At 32.9% G+C, this 23,511-nt stretch overlaps 3 protein-coding genes across 10 annotated transcripts in view; 1 reads left to right on the forward strand and 2 right to left on the reverse strand.

The window, feature by feature from the left end:
• The window catches only part of srp72 (signal recognition particle 72), a 24,369-nt gene extending 23,775 nt beyond the window's left edge, over positions 1 to 594 (reverse strand). For all 3 annotated transcript variants that reach the window (XR_015507066.1, XR_015507065.1, XM_087281108.1), the window contains exon 1: positions 483 to 594. Coding sequence is in view for 1 of the 3 variants with exons in the window: in XM_087281108.1 (XP_087137234.1) it covers positions 483 to 582 (100 nt within the window). In the remaining 2 variants the exon portion in view is untranslated. The remainder of the gene's footprint in view (positions 1 to 482) is intronic.
• The window catches only part of rgs14a (regulator of G protein signaling 14a), a 438,366-nt gene that overhangs the window by 378,073 nt on the left and 36,782 nt on the right, over positions 1 to 23,511 (reverse strand). The gene's annotated exons all lie outside the window — the stretch shown is intronic.
• The window catches only part of adad1 (adenosine deaminase domain containing 1 (testis-specific)), an 80,600-nt gene continuing 67,366 nt past the window's right edge, over positions 10,278 to 23,511 (forward strand). For 3 of the 6 annotated variants that reach the window (XM_087280617.1, XM_087280620.1, XM_087280619.1), the window contains exons 1-7: positions 10,287 to 10,326; positions 10,870 to 11,046; positions 12,372 to 12,506; positions 12,912 to 13,082; positions 15,295 to 15,369; positions 17,272 to 17,397; positions 21,965 to 22,088. In XM_087280617.1, coding sequence (XP_087136743.1) covers positions 10,890 to 11,046; positions 12,372 to 12,506; positions 12,912 to 13,082; positions 15,295 to 15,369; positions 17,272 to 17,397; positions 21,965 to 22,088 — 788 coding nt within the window. In that variant the 5' untranslated portion in view covers positions 10,287 to 10,326; positions 10,870 to 10,889. Of the gene's footprint in view, positions 10,327 to 10,869; positions 11,047 to 12,371; positions 12,507 to 12,911; positions 13,083 to 15,294; positions 15,370 to 17,271; positions 17,398 to 21,964; positions 22,089 to 23,511 lie in introns of all 6 variants that reach the window. The other 3 variants (XM_087280618.1, XM_087280621.1, NM_001290213.2) reach the window with 2 other exon arrangements.

The following is a 23,511-nucleotide window of genomic DNA, read 5'->3' on the forward strand; positions in this document are numbered from 1 at the left end:
AATGTTACTATATTATTATATATCGTGAAATTTATGTCATATTACTCGCACCTAGTTAACAACAATGTAACATCTCCCAAATTAAAACTTGTACACATGACAGTATAATGTCATGAAGTAAGATTAAATATAAAAACACAAACACATTTGGATCTTTAAACAAGAATACAAAACGAAGACATCTGTCAGCCTTTTTACATTTAATCCAACCCCTTATGACACGTAATCACTCACACGGACCCTTTAAAAACCTCCAGAAAGTCTTTAAAACTACGAAGACACGCTTCAAGAGTCATAATATCCAATTGAACACCTCTTTTGGCTATAAAAATCAGTCATACGTGTTAAATAAACAGAATATTAGCGGATCTGCTGCACTGCAGGTTAGACACATGCTACAGGGGACAACTGAGCTAAACAGTGATTTATATCTCCGGTGAAAACATCAGGGCAAAAACGTGACTGTAATGTTCTTGATTTACTTTTGTTGACAGCTTTCAAGGCTCTAGTAAAGTCTCCGTTTTGTCCGCAGCGGTTGATTTCGGTCCAGAGAGCAGCAACGGGCCCCGATCCGCTCGCCATCTTCAGCCATATGAGAGGAAACTGTGTGTGGCAGAATAAGAGTCTCACCAACAACCGGTTGATGCAATAAAAGTCAGCAATTTGACGAGACGCGACAACTGATTTAAAATATTATAATAATATAATTCTATATAGATCAGTGGACGCGACACGGAATATAAGACTGCTTTTAAGTTTTAAAATATTAAAAAAGTTCATTATGGGAATCGTCTCATATTAGTTTTTTTGTTGTTGTAGGTTCTTTATTTCTTGTATGTTATTTATTACAAGTGTAACGGCGGTTCATTCCGCTGTGGCGACCTCAGAATAATAAAGGGAATAAGCCAAAAAGAAAATGAATGAATGAATATTGTTTCACAGCAGCTTAACTTACATGAAAAAAATCAAATAATTAGATTGTTATAGCATTATTATATTTGTACTGTATGTATTTACTTACCAAATATGATTCACAAAGACGTGCACATTAAAATCAAATTCAAAAAACAAGATTTTAACAATCCTGTCTGATAATATAATGTCTGTACAATATTGCATTTTTGAAGTGTAAAAATGCCACACAAATGAATGTAATAATTTTTTTAATTATATATTTCACAACATTTAATATACAGTACACATCTAATTATAAGCAAACAGTATAAAATAAAGTTTAGATTATATTAAATAATTAACTATATATATATATATATATATATATATATATATATATATATATATATATATATATATATATATATATATATATATATATATATATATATATATATATATATAGTAAAAGAAAAGTTTTGCAAACAAAAAATAAAGTTTTGAGCAAAAAATAAATAAATGTAAATCTTCAAAAATCGCAAATAATTTTTAAAAATAAAATAAACGTTAATTTTGCTAACAAAAATAAGTAAACTGCAAAGGCAAATAAAAATTAACATTGCAAACAAAAAACGATCTGCAAATAAAAATCAAGCAGTGCCAAAAAATAAAATAAAATATTTGCAATAAAAAAACTGTATATATTTGCAAAACATTTCATGTCAATTGCAACGCTCATTTTGATTCACTTTTTAGTCACTGTGAGTTTGCAATGCTGTTTTCACTTTGCACTTCACGTTTCTGCGAGTTTCACTTTGTGGCCCTGATTTGACAAGGGGGCGGAGTCAAGGCAACATCTGTTGGACTGCATCCTAATCATCACCAATACTGCAGAAGACCTACTGGAACCCGCATGGAGCCAAGATTCTCACAGAAATCAGTCAAGTTTGGTGAAGAAGACATCATGGTTTGAGGTTACATTCAGTATGGAGGCGTGCGAGAGATCTGCAACAGCCTGAGGTATCAAGGCATTTGTGCTGCCCATTACATTACAAACCACAGGAGAGGGACAATTCTCCAGCAGGATAGCGCTCCTGCTCATACTTCAGCCTCCACATCAAAGCTCCAGAAAGCAAAGAAGGTCAAGCTGCTCCAGGATTGGCCTGCCCAGTCACCAGATATGAACATTATTGAGCATGATGAAGGAGGAGGCGCTGAAGATGAACACAAAGACTCTTGATGAACTCTGGGATCCTGCAGGAACACTTTCTTTGGCATTCCAGATGACTTTATTAATCAGTGATTTGAGTCATGTCAGAGATGTATGGATGCAGTCCTCCAAGCTCATGATGGAGTCAGACACGATATTCATTCTGTCTCCACTGCAGCAGGACTTTATATTCTATACTGGACATTATTTCTGTTCAGTGATGAGACTTTAGTCTGAGCAGAGTCAGACCGCACTGTCCTCATCAAATCAGTCAACATCAAGACATGATCAGATTTTATTGAGCTCAAATAAGTGTAATCTAGCGGCCTTTACCTTTCATATAAGACACTTCTGATACCAAATCATCATCAACTAGAAGTCAAGTTATGATTTGTTGTTCCTAAAACTTGGATAGGCGACAAGACTTTTGTCAGGTAGTGTAAATCCTAATATTACATGTCACAAACACACTGGAGACTGTTAAAATGAACTGGTTTTAATAGTAAAAACACATATATTTTGTAATGTTTTAATGGTATTCGCAGTGGGGGAAAAATAACGTCTGTGATTAAAAAAAAAAAAGAATTAAATACAGTAAACACATTGTAAAACTATTAAACACAGCACTACGGATATACCATACATAGGCTGGGCTTCCCGGATTGTTCACCACTTTGAAAGATTGAATTTTCCCTTGTGTTTATTATAATCATTTTTATTTCTGCATGTTTCCTGATACGCATGCAAAGCAAAAAAGACATTATCATAAACAACTTCTATTCCCATGTGTATCGGTGTTAAAATATTTATACAGCAGGATCAAAGCCTTAACGGATACAGCATAAATGGTCCCACAGTAAAAAGCATATTTTGGTTTTGTCACCGAATATGAATAACAGCATCCTCGCATTGTTTGGAACAAAGGAACTGATGTTAGTCCGGGAAGTAAGACTTCCATATTTTTAATAAAGGCGTCAGATGACCAAAAAACCCACCAAGGTCACTGAAAGGTTGCTAAATCGAAACCAAAAGACAAGACGATCATTCATTCATTCATTCTCCTTCAGCTTAATCCCTTTATTCATTCATTGATTCATTGATTGATTCATTCATTCATTCTCCTTCAGCTTAATCCCTTTATTCATCAGGGGTCACCACAGCGGAATGAGCCGACAACTTATCCAGCATATGTTTTACACAGCAAATGCCTTTCCAGCTGCAACCCAGTACTGGAAAACACCCATACATTCTCATTCACACTACGGCCAGTTTAGTTGATCAATCCCCCTATAGCACATGTGTTTGGACTGTGGGGGAAACCGGAGCACCCGGAGGAAACCCACGCCAACATGGGGACAACATGCAAACTCCACACAGAAATGCCAACTGGAAGTCCTTGGACTAGAAGCAGTGACTTTCTTGCTGTGAGGCGACAGTGCAAACCCCTGTGTCGCCCTTAATCTCTTTGTATAAGCTGCAAATGACACAATACACATCAAAACATTCATATGAACGGTTTAAAGGCTCCTCGGATGCTCCTGTGGTGTTTCTGAGGTCAGGTTATGTAGGTCAAACCTTATCATCACACATCTCAGATTTCTTTGATTATAATTCATTCATCATTTTCTGATCCTCTGCACTGGTTTCCACTTTCTACATAGCCGGCATAAATAGATGTGCAAAGATCATTTAGATGATGTTAGACATGGGCTTAATGCAAGAGAAAGGTTTTAATTTCATAATGTTTGTTTTAAAGAACCGATTTAAAATATCTGTTTAAATAGACTTTAAGGGGGAACTTTTATGCAAAAATTACTTTCATAAGGGGTTTAAACCCAGTTGTGCGTCAGCAGTGCGTGAATATATCCAACTTTTAATGATAAACATGAATTAATTGTGTTAATCTTCGACATTCTCCCTTGTATGTGTCTTCCGAGGGGGAAAGCCCCGCCCACTAGTGCTCATCTCTCCATCTCATTAGCATAAACAGCAGCCCTTAGTGAGAAGCAGCCGTCTGTCCATTAGCCATTAGAGTGTTTGAGCTGCTGAAGATGATGCCAGCATAGACTAAGAGGATTATAGATGTGGAGTTTTGGATGAAGCACAAATGAACAGCGACAGGAGCGACATAGACTGATAGAAGCATCAAGCACACATTGACGTTCACATTTTCACACAGATAACATTAGTCCAAGGGGCGTTGCTAGACATGAAGCTCTAATGGGGCACAACCCCACTCAAAAATAAATAATAAAATAAAATAAATAAATAAATACAAATATTAAATAAATAAAACAAAATAAAATCTTAAATGTATTGTTTGATTGTGATCATCAAAATAAAATAATAAATCAACAAAAAAATTTAATAAAACAATTAATTATATTAAAATAAAATAATACAAAACAATACAATAAAATCTTGCATATATTGTTTGATTTTGATCATTAAAATAAAACAATAAATATAAATTAAATAAAAAAATAAATAAATAAAAAACTAAACAAAATCTTGCATATATTGTTTGATTTTGATCTTTAAAATGAAATAAAATATTTTTTTTGATTTTGATCAGTTAAATAAAAATAATAAATAATGAATAAATAATAAATAAATAAAACAAAACAAAACAAAATCTTATATAAAATCTTATATATATATCCATTTTATTCGGTCAACACTCAGAATAAAATGTACTTTTACAGGATATTACTATAAAACGGTTGGCTTTTTCTGTTGTGATTTGCATTTGTTTACATTGTGCGCTCCAGCATTTGTCCACAAACATGGCTGACCGCAACTGATCGTGACATCGATTCCCGAGCTCTATTGGAACTTTTTGTTTTTATGATTGCATTCCTATTAATATAGTATGACCGTACATAGTGTGAATTAATTTTGCAAAGACGCGCGTCATTTTCATTCACAAAATCTCACCATGAAGTAGAAGATCATTATATGATATTCATTATACTGTTTTGTGTGTTCTGAAAATTTGGATATACTTTTCTGTCTCATACTGGATTAGATATTCATTAATTAATATTCTTGTCGGGTTAGTCCCTTTATTAATCCGGGGTCGCCACAGCGGAATGAACCGCCAACTTATGCAGCACATGTTTCACGCAGCGGATGCCCTCCCAGCCGCAACCCATCTCTGGGAAACATCCATACACACTCATTCACACTCATACACTATGGACAATTTAGCCTACCCAATTCACCTGTACCGCATGTCTTTGGACTGTGGGGGAAACTGGAGCACGGGGAGGAAACCCACGCGAGAACATGCAAACTCCACATAGAAATGCCAACTGAGCCAGCCGAGGCTCAAACCAGCGACCTTCTTACTTTGAGGCAACAGCACCACTTACTGCGCCACCGCGTCACCCCTGGCTTATACATTTGGATTGCAATGCAGCAAATCTATTTAAAATGTTCATTGTTAGTTGGACCACTTTGTTGGATCTTTGGTTTTCTAGGTTTGAATAAATACTCTTTGGACTGAATTAGGCAGTGCTAGATCACAGCATGCACTGCATAAAATATATATTTATTCAAATTGCCTAATAGAATTCTCGCTAAAAGGTTTCTTATTGTAATAATAGTCAATATCAATTTGCACCAGAAGGGAGCAGCACAAAGCAGTTGACAAATTGAACAAGAGCCCATATTTACTGGCACCTTTTCAAGACCATGTGCATTGCTTTCAATTAGATTAAGAAATGAGCTGTTTTAATTGAGACACAGTATTTTCTCTAGTGAAATGAGGGCATTTTTCCCCCTCCCTGTAAAACACAAAGTTGTTATTAAATCAATGTTGTCATAAATCAAAAAGTTCAATCAAGTCTGATAATTAAAGCAGTTTTCATTCACTTGCATCAGCTTATTTACTACTTGTATCAGGCGTCAGGACAGCAGAATGATTTTATCAATATTATGCATTTTCTGAGTTTAAATTAAGAAGAAGAATTATTTTAATACATTTTTAAACATAATAGTTTAAACTAAGTTAAAATAACTCATTTCTATTGTCTTTGCCATGATGACAGTAGATAATATTTGACTAGATATTCTTCAAGACACTAGTATTCAGCTTAAAGTGACTTTTCAAGGGTTAACTAACAAGGCAATTTAAGTTAATTAGGCAAATCATTGACAACAGTTGTTTGTTTTGTAGACAATCAAAAAAAGATCTTAGGAGGCTAATAATATTATCCCCAGCAGTTTCTGCATTTTTAAATAAATAAATAAATAGTATTTCATAGTATACAGAATAGTATTATATTCCATCCAAACCCCAAAATAAGACTTTCTACAAAATATTACATATAATGGTAAATACTGTGTTTACACTCACAGGACACTTTATTAGGTACACCTTACTAGTATCGAGTTGGACCCTCTTTTGCCTTCAGAACTGCCTTAATCCTCAGAGATTTTGCTCCATATTGACATGATAGCATCACACAGTTGCTGCAGATTTGTCGGCTGCACATCCATGATGCCAATCTCCCGTTCCACCACATCCCAAAGCTGCTCTATTGGATTATTATATGGTGACTGTGGAGGCCATTTGAGTACAGTGAACTCATCGTCATGTTCAAGAATGGGATGATTGGCACTTTATGACATGGTGTGTTATCCTGCTGGAAGTAGCCATCAGAAGATGGAGACACTGTGCTCATAAAGGGATGGACATGGTCAGCAGCAATACTCAGGTAGGCTGTGGCGTTGATGCTCAATTGGTACTAATGGACCCAAAGAAAATCTCCCCCACACCATTACACCACCACCACCAGCCTGAACCACTGATACAAGGCAGGATGATCCATGCTTTCATGATGTTGAGGTCAAATTCTGACCCGAGCATCTGAATGTGTGAGCAGAAATGGAGACTCATCAGAGCAGCAACGTTTCTCCAATCTTCTATTGTCCAGTTTTAGTGAGTCTGTGTGAATTGTAGCCTCAGTTTCCTGTTCTTAGCTGACAGGAGCGGCACCCGGTGTGCTCTTCTGCTGCTGTAGCCCATCCGCCTCAAGGTTGGACGTGTTGTGTGTTCAGAGATGCTCTTCTGCAGAGCTCGGTTGTCACGAGTGCTTATTTGAGTTACTGTTGCATTTCTATCAGCTGGAACCAGTCTGGCCATTCTCCTCTGACCTCTGGCATCAACAAGGCATTTGCGCCCACAGAACTGCCGCTCACTGGATATTTCTTCTTATTCAGGCCATTCTCCATCTAGAGATGGTTGTGCGTGAAAATGCCAGTAGATCAGCAGTTTCTGAAATACTCAGAGCAGCCCGTCTGGTATCAACAACCATGCCACGTTCAAAGTCACTTAAATCCCCTTTCTTCCCCATTCTGATGCTCACTCTGAACTGCAGCAGATCGTCTTGACCATGTCTACATGCCTAAATGCATTGACCTGCTGCCATGTGATTGGCTGATTAGTCATTTGCATTAACGAGTAGTTGGACAGGTGTACCTAATAAAGTGGCCGGTAAGAGTATATAGAACCTGTATGAAAAAATAAATCATTAACAATACTCTGTGGCTCTAACAATACGATCGATCTTTCAGTATTTCTCCTTTTTTCAGTCCTATTGCTGCTTTGTTAACAATATGTTGATTTGTTTACAGTAAAAACAAGCGGTTAATCATCAGTCTGGGCTCTTTTCCAGCATCTCGACTAATTCTTTGTACTCTTCCGGAGTTGCTGCACACACAAAAATATATATTCAACAAGAAAGAAAGAGTAAGTGCTAAGGAAACAATTGACGCAAATAAAATGCCAGGTACACTGTATCATATAGATCATTAAGGACAGCTGACAAAGTGGAATAAGTACTCCTACATAATGTATATATATATAATTAGATGTAAGATAATATCTGCAACACATCCAACAGAGCTGTTTGCTTTAACTGTACCACTGAGTAAACCATATACCACAGTGTGTCAAAAAACACCTACACTGCACTTTGCATGCTTGTCATTGCACATCAAGACATGGCCTGGTCATGCAAAACTAATCATTTACACTATTGATAATAAAAAAACACTATACAAAAAACAGCGAGTCCAGATTCAGGATTGTGCCTGCATGCATGGAAACAGAATTTAGGGGAATGATTTCAGTGACGTCCTTTTCTTATAGATAGGTAGGTTTTTCCAGGCATCAATATTAGCGTGTGGGCTTTGAGGTAGGATGTCTTGCTTTTTTTTGCTCATCATAAGGCTCCACTGTCAAAAACACCACATATGTTTCCACTGGGGTGATTAACGTCAAGTTATCCAGGGATCTGTTGATAATAATTAATGCATTAATGTTCATTTGTTTAAAGAAATCATGTATTGTTTGGCTTTGATTTTTCGGATAAAATAAGTTTAATTAAAAACAGAATAAAAACCTACATATGTTGTTTTATTTTGATCAATAAAACAAAAAAAAAAAAATAATAATAAAGAAAATAATAAATAAATAAAACACAACAACCTTACATAGTTTGCTTGATTTTTTTCATTAAAATGAAATATTAAATAAATAATTAGAAAATAAAAATAATAAATGAATTAAATAACAAAATGTTACATATATTGTTTGGCATTGATCTTTAAAATAAATAAATACAAATATTAAATAAATAAAACAAAATAAAATAAAATCTTAAATGTATTGTTTGATTGTGATCATTAAAATAAAATAATAAACAAATAAATAAACATTAAATAAATAAAACAATAAATTATATTAAAATAAAATAATACAATACAATAAAATAAAATCTTGCATATATTGTTTGATTTTGATCATTAAAATAAAATAACAAATAAATAATAAATAAATAAAATAAAACAAAACAAAATCTTGCATATATTGTTTGATTTTGATCTTTAAAATGAAATAAAATAAAAAATAATTAATAAATTAATAAAAATAATAAATATATAAAACAAAACAAAATAAAACCTTACATATATTTTTTGATTTTGATCAGTAAAATAAAAATAATAAATAAATATAAATAATAAATAAATAAAACAAAACAAAATCTTATATATATATATATATATATATATATATATATATATATATATATATATATATATATATATATAGTTTGACTTTGATCATTAAAATAATATAATAAATAAATAAAAATAATAAATAAATAAAACAAAACAAAATCTTACATGTATTGTTTGATTTTGATCATTAAAATAAAATTAAATAAAATCTTACAAATATTGTTTGATTTTGATCATTGAAATAAAATTAAATAAATAATAAATAAATGAATATAATAAATAAATTTAAAAAACACATTTTTTTTACATATATTGTTTAATTTTGCTCATTATAATAAAGTTAAATCAAATTAAATAAAAAACAAAACAAAAAAATAATAGAATAAATGGCAGTTTATGCAGTGGCGACCCCTGATAAAGCAGGGAAAATTAACTTAAATTAAATTAAATATATGGCAGTTCATTTTGCTGTGGAGAACCCTGATAGGGCCTAAGTCAAAAGAAATTGAGTGAGAAAATTAAAGTTTTATTATATCTGATTTAATTTCAGATGATCATCTCATAAAAGCATAGTAGGCCTACATAATATTATTCAAAATAATATAGAATATAACATAAATCTCATGTTATTTAATCAATTCAATTACAAATAATTTAGCCATCAACCGACTGGATGAAGTTCTGAACAAAAGGTTAAAAACCCGGGTTTGTTTTTGTCAGATTACAGCTTTACAACTGTAAAGCACGTATAGCTCATGCAAAGTGGGTCTCCTGTTCTTTTGATGTCAACATTGTGGTTAATAAAGGTCTTCTATTTTTAGTGCATGATGAAAAAAGTAGCTTGTTGCACAGAGTGTTGAGTCATATGCATCTCTGGAAAACTCTGTTTTCATGAGTAACCAGTAAAAACCCCTTTGGAGTCCCTATTATGCACTACTAGCTTTACTGTTACTTCCTGATGACCTTAACAAGCCCTGTCACTAATGAAAAACATATATATTAAATATAAAACTTTGATCTCCATACAAAATCTCCTATGGGTGCACATCAAAGGCTTGGACAAGATTAGTTTACATTGAAAACGTGCAAGAGAGAGTTCATCTGTCAATCTGTCAGTCTAGTGTATAGTCAAGTGTGTGACTGTGTGTTGAGTGTGTGCATAATCAGATTCAGTTGTGTATTGAGGTCGCTCGGTAAGTGCACGAGCGTATGTGGTTTAATGTGTGTTTGCGTTCGTTCAAATATGTATTTATAATATTTTAATGCTTGAATGATCAGATAAAATAAACCTAGGTCGTTTTTAGTTTTTTTTATTATTGTTAACGTCGTCAACGAAGTTAGATTAGCGCGCTAGCAGCGTGACTAGCCTATGATTCGGCGTTATTTCACTTCAGTCCGTTTTATTGTAACAAAAATATCATATATCATCATTGCGTAAATATTAATTTAACTGAAATGTGTTTCATGCGATTTTGAAGACTGATACACGAATTTTAACGTCGACAACGTTAACGTTAAATGATAAGGCCGCGCTTTCCTCCGTCATTGATTAAAGTAACGTTTGCTAGCTTAGTCATCGAATTTTTTTTTTAAAACTAACGTTAGCTGTGACCAAGTAACTAGGGACCTGCTTTTTATACTATTTACGACATTATTTTACATGTTAAGTTGTTTTTGTGTCAACATACAATAAGGTTGATAATTTTGTCTTTCTTACTATATTTGTGTCGTGTAAGCTGTTTTTTTCCTCAAGATAATGATGATGAGGACTTCTGGCTCCAGAGGGTCCAGCATGACCCACAGTCCCTGGACAAACAATTCTCCATCACCTCCACCTTTCTCAGACTTCACCGACATCAACAACAATAACAGACGTTCACCTGGACAACCATTGGTCCCCAACAACAAAATCAGTTAGGCATTGACATTCAGTTCATTCTTTTGTGTTTCTGGAAAACTGAGGTATATTTAAAGAATTTAGATGCAAAAATCTCTAAATGATGTCTAAAATTTTCCTCTAAAATAGCATTTTATCAGGCTCCTGTGAGTATTTTCCGTAATAACCACTTTTATGGCAAAGAATAAGTCCTTTTCCTGATCTTCAAAGTGAAATATCTCAACATAAACAAAGGACTGCTGTGAAAAATATTAATTTTCGGTGGGAATTTTAGACGGCCCTTTGAGGTTTTTGCATCAAAACTCTTCTTTTAGTTATTGGGGTAAAGTTGTTTTATATTCGCACATTCAGACTTTCTCCTTAATATTACATTTTTAGAAAAGTATTCTTTGCAAGCTCTAAATAGGGAAATCATATTAGCAGCTAAAGACTAAGAAAGTACAACTTTGTTTAAAGTCAAATAAACAGTGCTGATGTTGTTTTGAAGTCATACTTGCATGCTATTTCTGACCAAATATTCAAAGTAGCATGGTAAACAATATAGGCACATTGTCACTGAACAAATGTGTGCATATAAAACCAACTTTACCTCATTAATTTGGTTTTATATTCTCACATTTTGACTTTCACTTGCTTAGTTTAATTTCAGAAAATCATTCTTTGCAAACTCTAAATAGGGAAATCTTATTAGCAGACAAAGACTAAAAAGTACAACGTTGTTCACAGGTAAATAAATAGTGCTAATGTTGTTTTGAAGTCCTTCTTGCATGCTATTTCTGACCAAATATTCAAAGTTCCATGGTAAACAATATAAGGAGCTTGTCACAAGTTGTCACTGATCGAAAGTGGGAATATAAAACCAGCTTTACCTCATTATTTGGTTTTATATTCACACATTCGGACTTTCACCTGCTTGGTTCAATTTCAGAAAAGTATTCTTTGCCAATTCTAAATGGTAAACACATATTAGCAGAGAATGACTATCAAAGTACAACTTTGTTTAAAGTCAAATAAATAGTTCTAATGTTGTTTTAAAGTCATACTTGCATGCTTTTTCTGACCGAATTTTCAAAGTGGTATGGTAAACAATATATACCCCTTGTCACTGAACAAATGTGTGCATATAAACCAACTTTACCTCATTAATTTGGTTTTATATTCTCACATTCTGACTTTCACTTGCTTAGTTTAATTTCAGAAAATCATTCTTTGCAATTTTTTTAGATAGGAATTTAAGATGTATTCAAACACATCATAAACATCTTGTGAAACGGATCGATAGACAGGAAAAAGTGTGGCAGGCTTTAACATGTTTTTCTTGTAAACATTGCTCTTTTGCAGATTCAAAGCCGAAGATTCTTCCCCGTGAGTTGATTGACAGATATAAGCGTGGAGATACTCACCCGGTGTCAGCGTTGTACCAGCTCTCACAAGTTCTGCAGTTTCAGCTGGATCTGAAAGAAACCGTGACCACTGGTGAATGTTGGATTTTACCTTATCTCTGTTATTACACTGCAGGGCATGCATGCATTCATACTGCAAACAATGCTTTCTGTCTTGTCTCCAAATAACTATATTTTTTTAAATCAAGAAACATTTTCTAGACCAGCCTTGTTTTCAGAAATAATGCATCAAAATTAAGTGCGTTTATCCTTAAAACAAGCAACATAATCTGCAAATGGGGTAAGTAAAATTATTTAAAGCAAGTGCAAGATTATTTTGCTTACCCCATTGGCTCGTTTTAAGGAAAAACTCACTTAATTTTAAATCCGTTATTTCTGAAAACAAGACAACATTTTCTGCTTGTCTAGTTGTAGATATTTGCACTAGAAATAAGATAAAACTCTAAGAGAAGCATTTTTCTCTGTGTTTTGTGAGCAGCGGGGATTTCGGGCTTTTACTTTGCGTTCTGCGCTGTGATCGATGGAATCCAGTATAAGACCGGCATGGGGACCACAAAGAAAGAAGCCCGAGCCAAAGCATCAGAACTGGCCCTCAAAGAGCTCCTAGCCAGTCTAGAGAATGATGAGATTCCTTCAGATACTGATACCGGTAATGATCGAATGACGATTGAAATAAATGCAATATAGAGTGCAGCAACTCAGTTTTCAATGTCAGTTTTAAGCATAATGAATACTTCAGATCAGATTTTTGGTTTAACCCCTAAACTGACTGTTACCGGCACTGCTTTATTTTCCTCCATTGTCTGCTTGCAAATAATATCGTGTGACCTTCTGCTCGACTCTTTCCATAGAATCGATGCGAGCACTTAGTCAGCCCTTCCATTATTAATATAAAGAAGCAAACTTTGAAATTCAATGTGAAAGTTTACCCACTCTCTCCCATCGAAACAGCCCATAATGTGTGTCATTTTACTGAAACCGCGGTGAAGCTCTTTCCTGTTTGAGGGGGGTTTGCAGCTATTGTCTTTTGATGCAAAAATCAACAACAAAAAAAGTGATGTTCACACATTGAGCTGGCATTTAATCTTATCTTCTGCATCATTTTCGTTTGCGTAAATCTAACTGTATTACCTTATAAACACATTAAAAACTTTTAAAAGTTATGCATAGAGTTGAATGAATGTTAAATTAGAATTATTTTATATTTTCCCCCAATTTTATAGTTAAAATGTAATAGTTTTAATAACTCATTTTCTAATAGCTGATTTCTTTTCTCTTTGTCATGATGACAGCACATAATATTAGACTAGATATTCTTCAAGACACTAGGATTCAGCTTAAAGTGACATTTAAAGGCTTCACTAGGGTAATTAGGGTAAAGTTAGGGTAATTAGGCAAGTCATTGTATAACAGTGGTTTGTTCTGGAGACGATCCAACACTAATATTGCTGAAGGGGCTAATAATATTGAGCTTAAAATGTTTTTAAATAATTAAAAACTGTTTTTATTCTAGCCGAAACAAAACAAGTAAGACTTTCTCCAGAAGAAAAAATATTATAGGAAATACTGTGAAAAATTGCTGAATCTGTGCAACATCATTTGGGAAACGTTTAAATTTTAAAAATGTATATTTATTTAAGGGCTAACAATTCTAACTTCAACTCTATATGGTAATGTAATCGGACTACTTTTGGATTGCATTTGCATTACTTTTGTGCTAACCCTTATTTGATGTTTGGTGTCAATGAAAAAATATCAACACTGGATGAATAGAATCTATGAATTGTGAACAATTCAACTATTGAGTAAATAATATCTGAGTGCATAATAATCCAGATTACATATAATTTATTGCTCTCCAGATTTTTTAACAACGATATATAATAAAATTATATAATGAAATGATATATAAACAGTAATACAATATATAATATTGTATTATATATTACATTGTATTCTTATTATAGTTTAAATAGTGCTGGGTAAAGATTAATCACATCCCAAATAAAAGTTTGTTTTCACATAATATATATATATATATATATATATATATATATATATATATATATATGTATATATATATATATATATATGTATATATATATATATATGTATATATATATATGTATATATATATATATATATATATATATATATATATATATATATATATATATATATATATATGTATATGTATATATATATGTATATATATATGTATATATATATATATGTATATATATATATATATGTATATATATATATGTATATATATATATATATATATATATATATATATATATATATATATATATATACGTATATATATATATATATGTATATATGTATGTATGTATGTATGTATGTATATATATATGTATGTATGTATGTATATATATTATATATGTGTGTGTATCAAATTTTTATCTTGGATGTGATTAATCCCTTAATGTTTGCCTAGCTAATATGATATAATATGATTTACTAGAATAGTTAGCGGTTCATTCCACTGTGGCGACCTCTGATAAATTAGGGACTAAGCCGAAGGATTATGAATAATATAAAATAGTATCTGTTACTACTCACTCTGGTCATATAATATCTGTGGTTCTTGCATAGATTTGGGGATTTGAACAAACAATATTAATTAGCTTGAATGCATATTTCCTAAGTGTAGCTCATGTATCGGTCATGTATATAAATAACACCTTGCAGCACCATCCTGAAAACTCAATTTTAATTAGCTAAATAATAAAATCACAAACACATTAAATCTGAATATTGCAAGACTTGAATGTAGAGGTCATAAATGTGCAAGAGCTGCTAATGTTTTCTTTAATTTGTGTGTTTTCTGTTTTCAGTGGGCCCTCCTCCTCTACCAGTAAGAGAGAAGGAATCAACAATCACGCAAATCCATTCTGGAAGAGCTGTGATTGGTAAATCATTTCTTAAAGTGTGGATGTATTTAAAGCATTACTCCACTTCTTTTTTTTTTTTTTGTTCAATCCGATTGAATGAATTATGCTATGCTAAGCTAAAAGTGCCAGACCAGGAGATCGGCTGAATGGATTCAAACATGGTAAAACTAATCTATGTAATTCTAGGAAAGCTGTAAAATGAGTCTTATTTCCAAAAAAGTGGGGTGTTAATTTAATTTTTGTTAACAGGAAAATGATCAAAAATCTCTTTAGTAATTTTTAAGTGAGACACTAATGTTCTAATCTGATTCAATGAACTATGCTAAGCTAAAACAAGCTAAAAGTGCAAGATCCTGAGATCAGCCGAATGGTTTAAACATGGTAATACTCGCCTATTTAATTCTAGTAGAGCTGTAAATGAGTCTATTTCCAAAATAAAGTGGAGTGTTTATGTAATATTTGATAATGGGAAAACTATTAAAACTCTAGTATTTTTGAGGGAGATGCTAATGGTCTAATCTGATTCAATGAACTATGCTAAACTAAGCTGAAAGTGCCACTCCTGGAGATTGGCTGAATGGATTCAAACATAGTAAAACTCAACTCTTTAACTCTAGAGAAGCAGTAAAATGATCTTATTTCTAAAATAATGTTGAAGTGATCATTTAATATTTGATAACAGTAAGATGATCAAATCTCTTTAGTAATTTTTGACCGAGATGCTAATGGTCTAATCTGATTCAATGAATTATGCTAAGCTGAGATAAAAGTGCTAGACCAGAAGATCGGCTCATTGGGTTCAAACATGGTAAAACTCATATATTTAACTCTAGGGGAGTTGCAAAATAAACTTATTTCTAAAATAAAGTTGGAGTGTTCATTTAATAATTGATAATAAGAAAATCATCAAATCTCTCTAGTAACTTTTAAGCGAGATGCTAATGGTCTAATCCGATTCAATGAACTATGCTAAGCTAAACAACAAGTGTCACTCCTGGAGATTGGCTTAATGGATGCAAACATGCTAAAACTCTTTTTTTTTCCTCTAGGAAAGCTATAAAATTAGTGTATTTCCAGAAAATGTGGAGTGTTCATTTAATACTCAATAATAGTAAAATGTATAATAGTAAAATGATAATAGTAAAAAATAAAAAAAGTAAAATAAAAACATAATAGTAAAATGATCAAAAATTTCTTGAGTAATTTTTGAGTGAGATGCTAATGGTCTAATCTGATTCAATGAACTATGCTAAGCTAAGCTAAGCTAAAAGTGCCAGACCAGGGGCCTCATGTATCATTGCTGCGTACGCACAAAAACTTTGCGTACGCCAGGTTTCACGCTCAGAATCGCTTACGTTTGGATTTACTAACGATGAACTGAACGTGGGAATGTGCGCAGCTCCACGCCAGCTTTATGGCTGGCGTACGCACATATTTTTGTGCGTGTCTGTTTTATTTCCATTGGCGACTTCTAGAGGCACGCAAGTCTTCGTACATGAGGCCCCAGGAGATTGTCTGAATGAATTAAAACATGGAAAAACTCAACTTTTTCCTTTAGGAGAGCTGTAAAAATTATTGCATTTCAAGAAAAAGTGGAGTGTTCATGTAATATTTGATAAGATGAATATTATCAAGTCTCTTTAGGAATTTTTGAGTGAGATGCTAATGGTCTAATCCAGTTTATTAGCTATTACTAGGCTAAATGGATTTAACATGATAAAACTCCCCTATTTAACTTCTGGAGAGCTGTAAAAGAAGTCTGTTTACAAAATAATGATTATTTAATAGCCCATTTAAAAACTGCTTAAGTCAACGCTGAAATGTTTTAGCCATGATAATAACCTTTTCTATTAATGTGGAATTTGTAAATATCTGTGAACGTGACTAATAGTTTAATTGTGGTTGGGTTTTTTTACACAGAAAGGAAGAACCCTATAAAGGACCAGGTTCCCAGCGTGGTGAGGGAGATGTTTACAAAGCTAATGGACAATTACCCAGAATTCTCAGGCTGTGGCGGAACGTTGGCTGCATTTGTCATGCTCTCTCGTAAGTCAAAACGCAGCGGATGTCAGCCCACAATTTTTTAGTGTGGTATTTGTATTTCTACGTCATGTGATATTTAATATCTGAACAGATTCAGTCTGTCCTGCACAGAATCTGCATCATCAGATCTCGCAGAATGCGTCATCAAAATAATTATGGGTCATATATACCTCAAAAACCTCAAAGTCTTTTTGGGTAGATTTTTTAATGATGCTTAAAAATAGTATATGATTTGATTGACTGATTTTGATTTATTATAATTATGATAAATACACAAATACATGTATTACAAAAAATATATATATATTTTGGATGCAATTAATTGTGATTAATCTTTGCCCACCACAAGTATTTTTATATTTATTGTTTATTATTTTACTATTGTTCAAAAAGTAATAATGTTACTATAAATAACATTATGTTTGTAATGTGAACGGGATGCTGAAGAGGAAGTGCGGATCCAAATACAGGGATTATTTTGTAAGGTCCACCCAGTTGGCCCAATGTCGGTGTCCACTGGTGGATGAAGGTTCAACTGAATCGATTCACAGGTGTGAAAGCACCCTTATAGTCTTATAACTGTGTATACGTATTCATATTTTATAATATATATATATATATATATATATATATATATATATATATATATATATATATATATATATATATATATAATATTTTATTAATTTAAAAACATTAAGTGATCACAACTCTTTAAAACAAAACATATTAGTGTATAATAAAAACAAAATCCAGTTGAAGACAAAATGACTAGCCCTAATGTGAAATTTTCAATAAATTGCTGTTTAAACAAAGAAAAAAAGTATTTTTCAACACATTTTTAAAAGTAATAATTCTAATAACTACTAAAATATATCTGTAAATTATTGTTATTTAATTTAATTTTTAAGTAAATCTAATAGGAAATACTGTGAATCATGTCCTTGCTTCATTAAACATCAATTTCAAATATATGACTGAGTTAAAATGTATTATTAATATAGTTTATTTGTTTTAAAATCATGTTGCAGTGGAAAAAAGAAACGCAGCTGATCTGTAGTCTGTTTGGTAAAGTTTATGAATTTAAGTTGGAATTTGACTTTGGTGTTGCTGTTGTTTGGAGCAATCAGTGCACTAAAAACACCACGCTGTACAGTTATTTCAGTGACAAGTGTATGAACTCCAAATTAAAATCCTGTCACAGAAATCCTCATTGGATGATCATAAATGAATGGAAGTGCGTTTTCTGAAGTTAAAAGAAGAGATGTGGGAACTTTGCATGGCCGGATGCTCAGAGACGGTGATGAATGAAAACACATGTCAGACAGGAGCACGACCGGAGAGAAAATGTATGGAATGAACTTGTCTTGTTTACTCTGAATGACTTCCCACACTAAAATAGTTTCTGTAAATGCTGTAGTAATTCCAGCAGGACATTATAGACATGCTTGACTTTAAAGAGACAGCTCAATACAATTATAATTTTCTTTGTTTAGTTTTTTTTTATTAAAAATGAAAAATTACACTAATCAAAAAAAGTTCAGAAAAGGTGACTTATTTTAAGACTTTTTATCTTTAGAACTATTAAAATCTAGCTGAATCTTGTCTTTCATAATTTAGATAATGCCATATTCATACATGTTTGAGAATAACAATAAACACATGCTTAAAAGTGCAAATCAATCGCCCGGTCATGTAAAACAAAACGAACATTCTGTGCAAGAAATTGTACATTATTTACAATATTATTATGATTATGATTATGGCAAAAATTTGAAAAATTAGAAATTTGCATTAACGAGCAGTTGGACAGGTGTACCTAATAAAGTGACAGTGTGTATATATATATATATATATATATATATATATATATATATATATATATATATATATATATATACTGTATAAAGACATGCATATTGTTGAGAAAATGTTTATTTATAAGTATATATAAAATAGAATAAATATAAATAAGCGTATACACGTATGTAAAAACTTCAAATTCTGGATGATTAATTCTGATTAATTTTCATTTTTGGGGTAAACTGTCCCTTTAAAGCATTATAGAGATCTATGCTGTTCATTTTTCTTTCCAAATTATAACATTTGCATGCTATAGTGTAGGAAGCAGTGATGCATGTTTGTTGGTGTTTGTAATATATCATGTGGCCGTTTAATGATATAATGGCCTGAATAAATCTTCACTTTGAAACTCTGAAGCCATCAGATAACATTAGTCCTTAAAATGAACCAGACGAGGAAGCAATTAAATAACTTCCTTTTAAATCTTTCACCGTTTCTCATCTAAAATGACGTTATCCGAAGGTAAATCAAACATCAGAAAGTACAGGAAGTGTTGGAATAATGATCTTGGCTTAGGTAGCCTCTACAGGATGTTTAGATGTTGTATACAGATGTGCGATATTAAACAAGAGGAATGGCCACGGAAACTGTCAAAGCATATTTTTAGGAACATTTACAGTAAAAGGCAGTGAAATTGGAGATGTTCCCATATGGGAGTTAGATTTGGCTCAGTGTTAACACTTTGTTGGCAGTAAATGTGTCGTGAAGTTAAAACAACTCAGAGTTCAAGGCCAGAAACTATAGCATTGTTCAGAGTTAGCGCTTGTTTGTTTTGATCATTTCAGGGCTCATTCTGGCAGCTAGAAAACAGCACATCTGCTAAATTCATTATTATTTTAGTTCATTGATATAAGATTGTTATCTGATGAACTGAATAGAGTTTAAGTCATTCATAGAAGGGATTTAGCTCGAAATATCTTGAACGTCTGTTTGTTTTTGTAAGTATTACACGGCTGTCATGACATTCCAAGCTATGTTACTGTATTTCCAGATAACTGATTAAACTAATAGCACAGGCTCCTTTAAGTACCATAAATCATCTTGATCATTAGCAAATATCTGCAGAATCACTCACACACACTTTATACTTTTATTTCAGGGGCGTCAAACACATTTTTAGTGTAGTGGAATTAAAAAACGACAAACAATGTTTTCCTTCCTCTTAAGGATGGAGCTTCAACATGCTGAAACTAGAAGATTTTCTCAACACATTTCTAATCATAATAGTTTTAAAAACTCATTTCTAATAACTGATTTATTTTATCTTGGACATGAAAACGGTAAATAAAATTTTACTAGATATTCTTCAAGACACTTCTATACAGCTTAAAGTGACATTTAAAGGCTTCACTAGGTTATTTAGGTTAACTAGGCAGGTTAGGGTAATTAGACGAGTTATTGTATGATGATGGTTTGTTCTGTAGACTACTGGGAAAAAAATAGCTTAAAAGGGGCTAATAATGTTGACCTAAAAATAGTTCATAAAAAATTAAAAACTGCTTTTATTCTAGCCGAAATAAAACAAAAGACTTTCTCCAGAAGAAAAAATATTATCAGACATACTGTGAAAATTTCCTTGCTCTATTAAATATTATTTGGGAAATATTTTAAAAAGAAGAAAAAAATCGAAGGGGGGCGAATAATTCTGACTTCAACTGTATATTTTCACTTTAATTTAGTTGTCTGGCATATATTCCATGTATTTTAATTGGTGTAACCAATTGCTTCCTAGATAGTCATTATATTTAACCAATATTTGAAAAGAGCGCTTAATGTCCAGCAGAGCTTATCCACATTGAGTACATTTGCAAGTATGCCAGTAATCCGATTGTAATATGGTTAAGACAATACTTTAATTAAGAGTATTTTTGATTACCTTAATCTGACTAAATGTATAATCAAACTAAACAGAAATGGAATTAAGAGTTTGCTGATTTTAGTCGCATTATTGAAGTGCAGTACAGACATGTGAACACCGCAATCAAACTATTACCTTCATGTAGGGCTTTTTGCCCCATATTGCGACAGCATATTCCCTACACACACTGCTGTTTGACACTATTCTTTGCACCTACAGAGTCAGAAAAGGACCACAGACAAACAAATCAGAGTTTTTATTTCCCTCCTACAGCGTGCGGTATAAAATCAACACTCTTCCAGCAGTTCATACTCGCATCCATCTCCTTTTTCACGGGGGCATGAATACAATGTTCCTGAATGAAAGTGAAAGTTCCAAACTGCAGTTAAAGCCGACAAATTGAAAGTGAAGCACCTGAAATTACGCGATACTCCGGAGGAAATGTGGATAGCTCGGTGATGCAATGCTGGAATCGAACTATGTGCTGTAAGAAGTGAAACGGGTTTATCAAAGGAACATTCAAAAAGCAACTCATGTAAACGCTTGGTGTTCACAGATGAAATATTGTCATGATTTATACTGTCATAATAAAAAGTGTTGAATACTCTAGCTCATCCATCAACATCTGCACCAGTTATTGCTAAAAATAATACAGCTTTGGAGAATATAGAGTTTTTACTTCCTGAACTAATTAAATAAATATACTTTGGTGCATGACTCTCCCCACAAAATATGCAAGCACGTCTTGGATGGATGGATAATCTGTCTAAATCTGAGTTGCGGTTGTCAGTTTGTTGCCTTGTTTTATCCTAATCCAAACACGAAATGTCTTGTGTTTTTGGTCTGCAGCCACAGGATGCGAGGTTGTTGCTCTTGGCACAGGCAGTTCTAACACCAAAGCCAGTCCGGCACCCACAGGACGAATCCTGCACGATTCCCATGCAGTAGTAACAGCCCGGAGATCACTAATGAGGTAGTGGGGATTGAGTTTTTGCAGGTTTCCATCATTCTTGTTCTCTTTGATGGCCAGTTCAGAGAGATATGCTATTATCAATATTATCAAGTGAATTACAATTTGATCTTTGTTTATTTTGGATTTGCTCTATTGAGCGCGTACGGACTTGTTTGATATAAATGCCTTTTGCTTAAATTCTTTAAGTATTTGTGCTATGCTTCCTGAAAAACTGAATCTGAAACAGATTTTTGGAACGGATGAGGAAGACTAACTTCTTCGTAAAACATCTTGCATGTCAGCAAATTTAATTTAATGCAATTGTGTGCTCAAAATCCTAATAATAACTTTCATGTCAATACACATAAATTTAGCACTCCATTCTAAATCAAATCCAAAAATGGTCTAATGTATTAGTACTCTACAGAAAAGTTGCAGTGTTAGCATTTTTAAAATCGTACTTAAAAAAAAAAGCAATGTTTACTAAATTAATAAAAAAATGCCTTGAAACTTGAACTTCTGGCACATTTGAACAGGTCTGCCGGTCCAGGATGATTATAATGCACACCAGAATTCCTCAGCATTTCTGAGTTTTTGCAAAGAAGCATCGCCATATCATGCTTTCTAGCAGCACCATGCTTCAGTATCTTCAGAGTGTACTTTGGTTTGAATTCAGTGTCTAGGGCAATGGTCTCATACTCAATTCCTGGAGGGCCACAGCTCTGCACAGTTTAGCTCCAACTCACATCTGCTTAATAGTCTCTAGTAGTCTTGAACACCTTAATTAGTTGGATTGGCTGTGTTTAATTAGGGTTGGACCAAAACTGTAGAGTTGCGGCCCTTCAGGAACTGAATTTGACACTTATGATCTAGGGGCTGCAGACAGGTTGTTGAAATGAGTGTTTCAGCAAGAAAATGACCCCAAACACACCTGTAAGCGAGCTGCGTCTTTGTTCCAGATCAACAACGTGTGTCCAGCCCAGTGTCCAGATCTTAACCCAATGGAACACTTGTGTGTTGACTTCATAAATGCAGTTTCCGTGGCAAAACCAAGAAATGCAGATTGTGTTGTGCGGTAACTGTTCAAAGGTGTTATTAAACATTATTTAACATTAAAATATGCATTAAAAAAAGAGTTTTGTCACCTAAAATCTTTAGGAACAGAACAATAATGTAATGTAAACCAGCGATAGAAAAAAATGTAATAAAATACAAACTACAAAACTAAATTATTTTTTTTTTATGTTTGTTAAAATGACCTGCAGCATCTTGCTTCCAGACTAACAGGATTAGTGGCCAGCCCAGTGTCCTGACCCTAACCCAATAGAAAAAACGTGTGGATTGACATTAAAAATTTGGTTTCTGAGGCAAAACCAAGAAATGCTGATTAATTGGGTTGTGTGATACCTGTTCAAAGGTGCCAGAAGATGGTCAACTCCATTCC

Source organism: Danio rerio, chromosome 14 (assembly GCF_052040795.2).
Source record: "Danio rerio strain M-AB ecotype USA chromosome 14, GRCz13ab, whole genome shotgun sequence".
Taxonomy (NCBI): domain Eukaryota; kingdom Metazoa; phylum Chordata; class Actinopteri; order Cypriniformes; family Danionidae; genus Danio; species Danio rerio.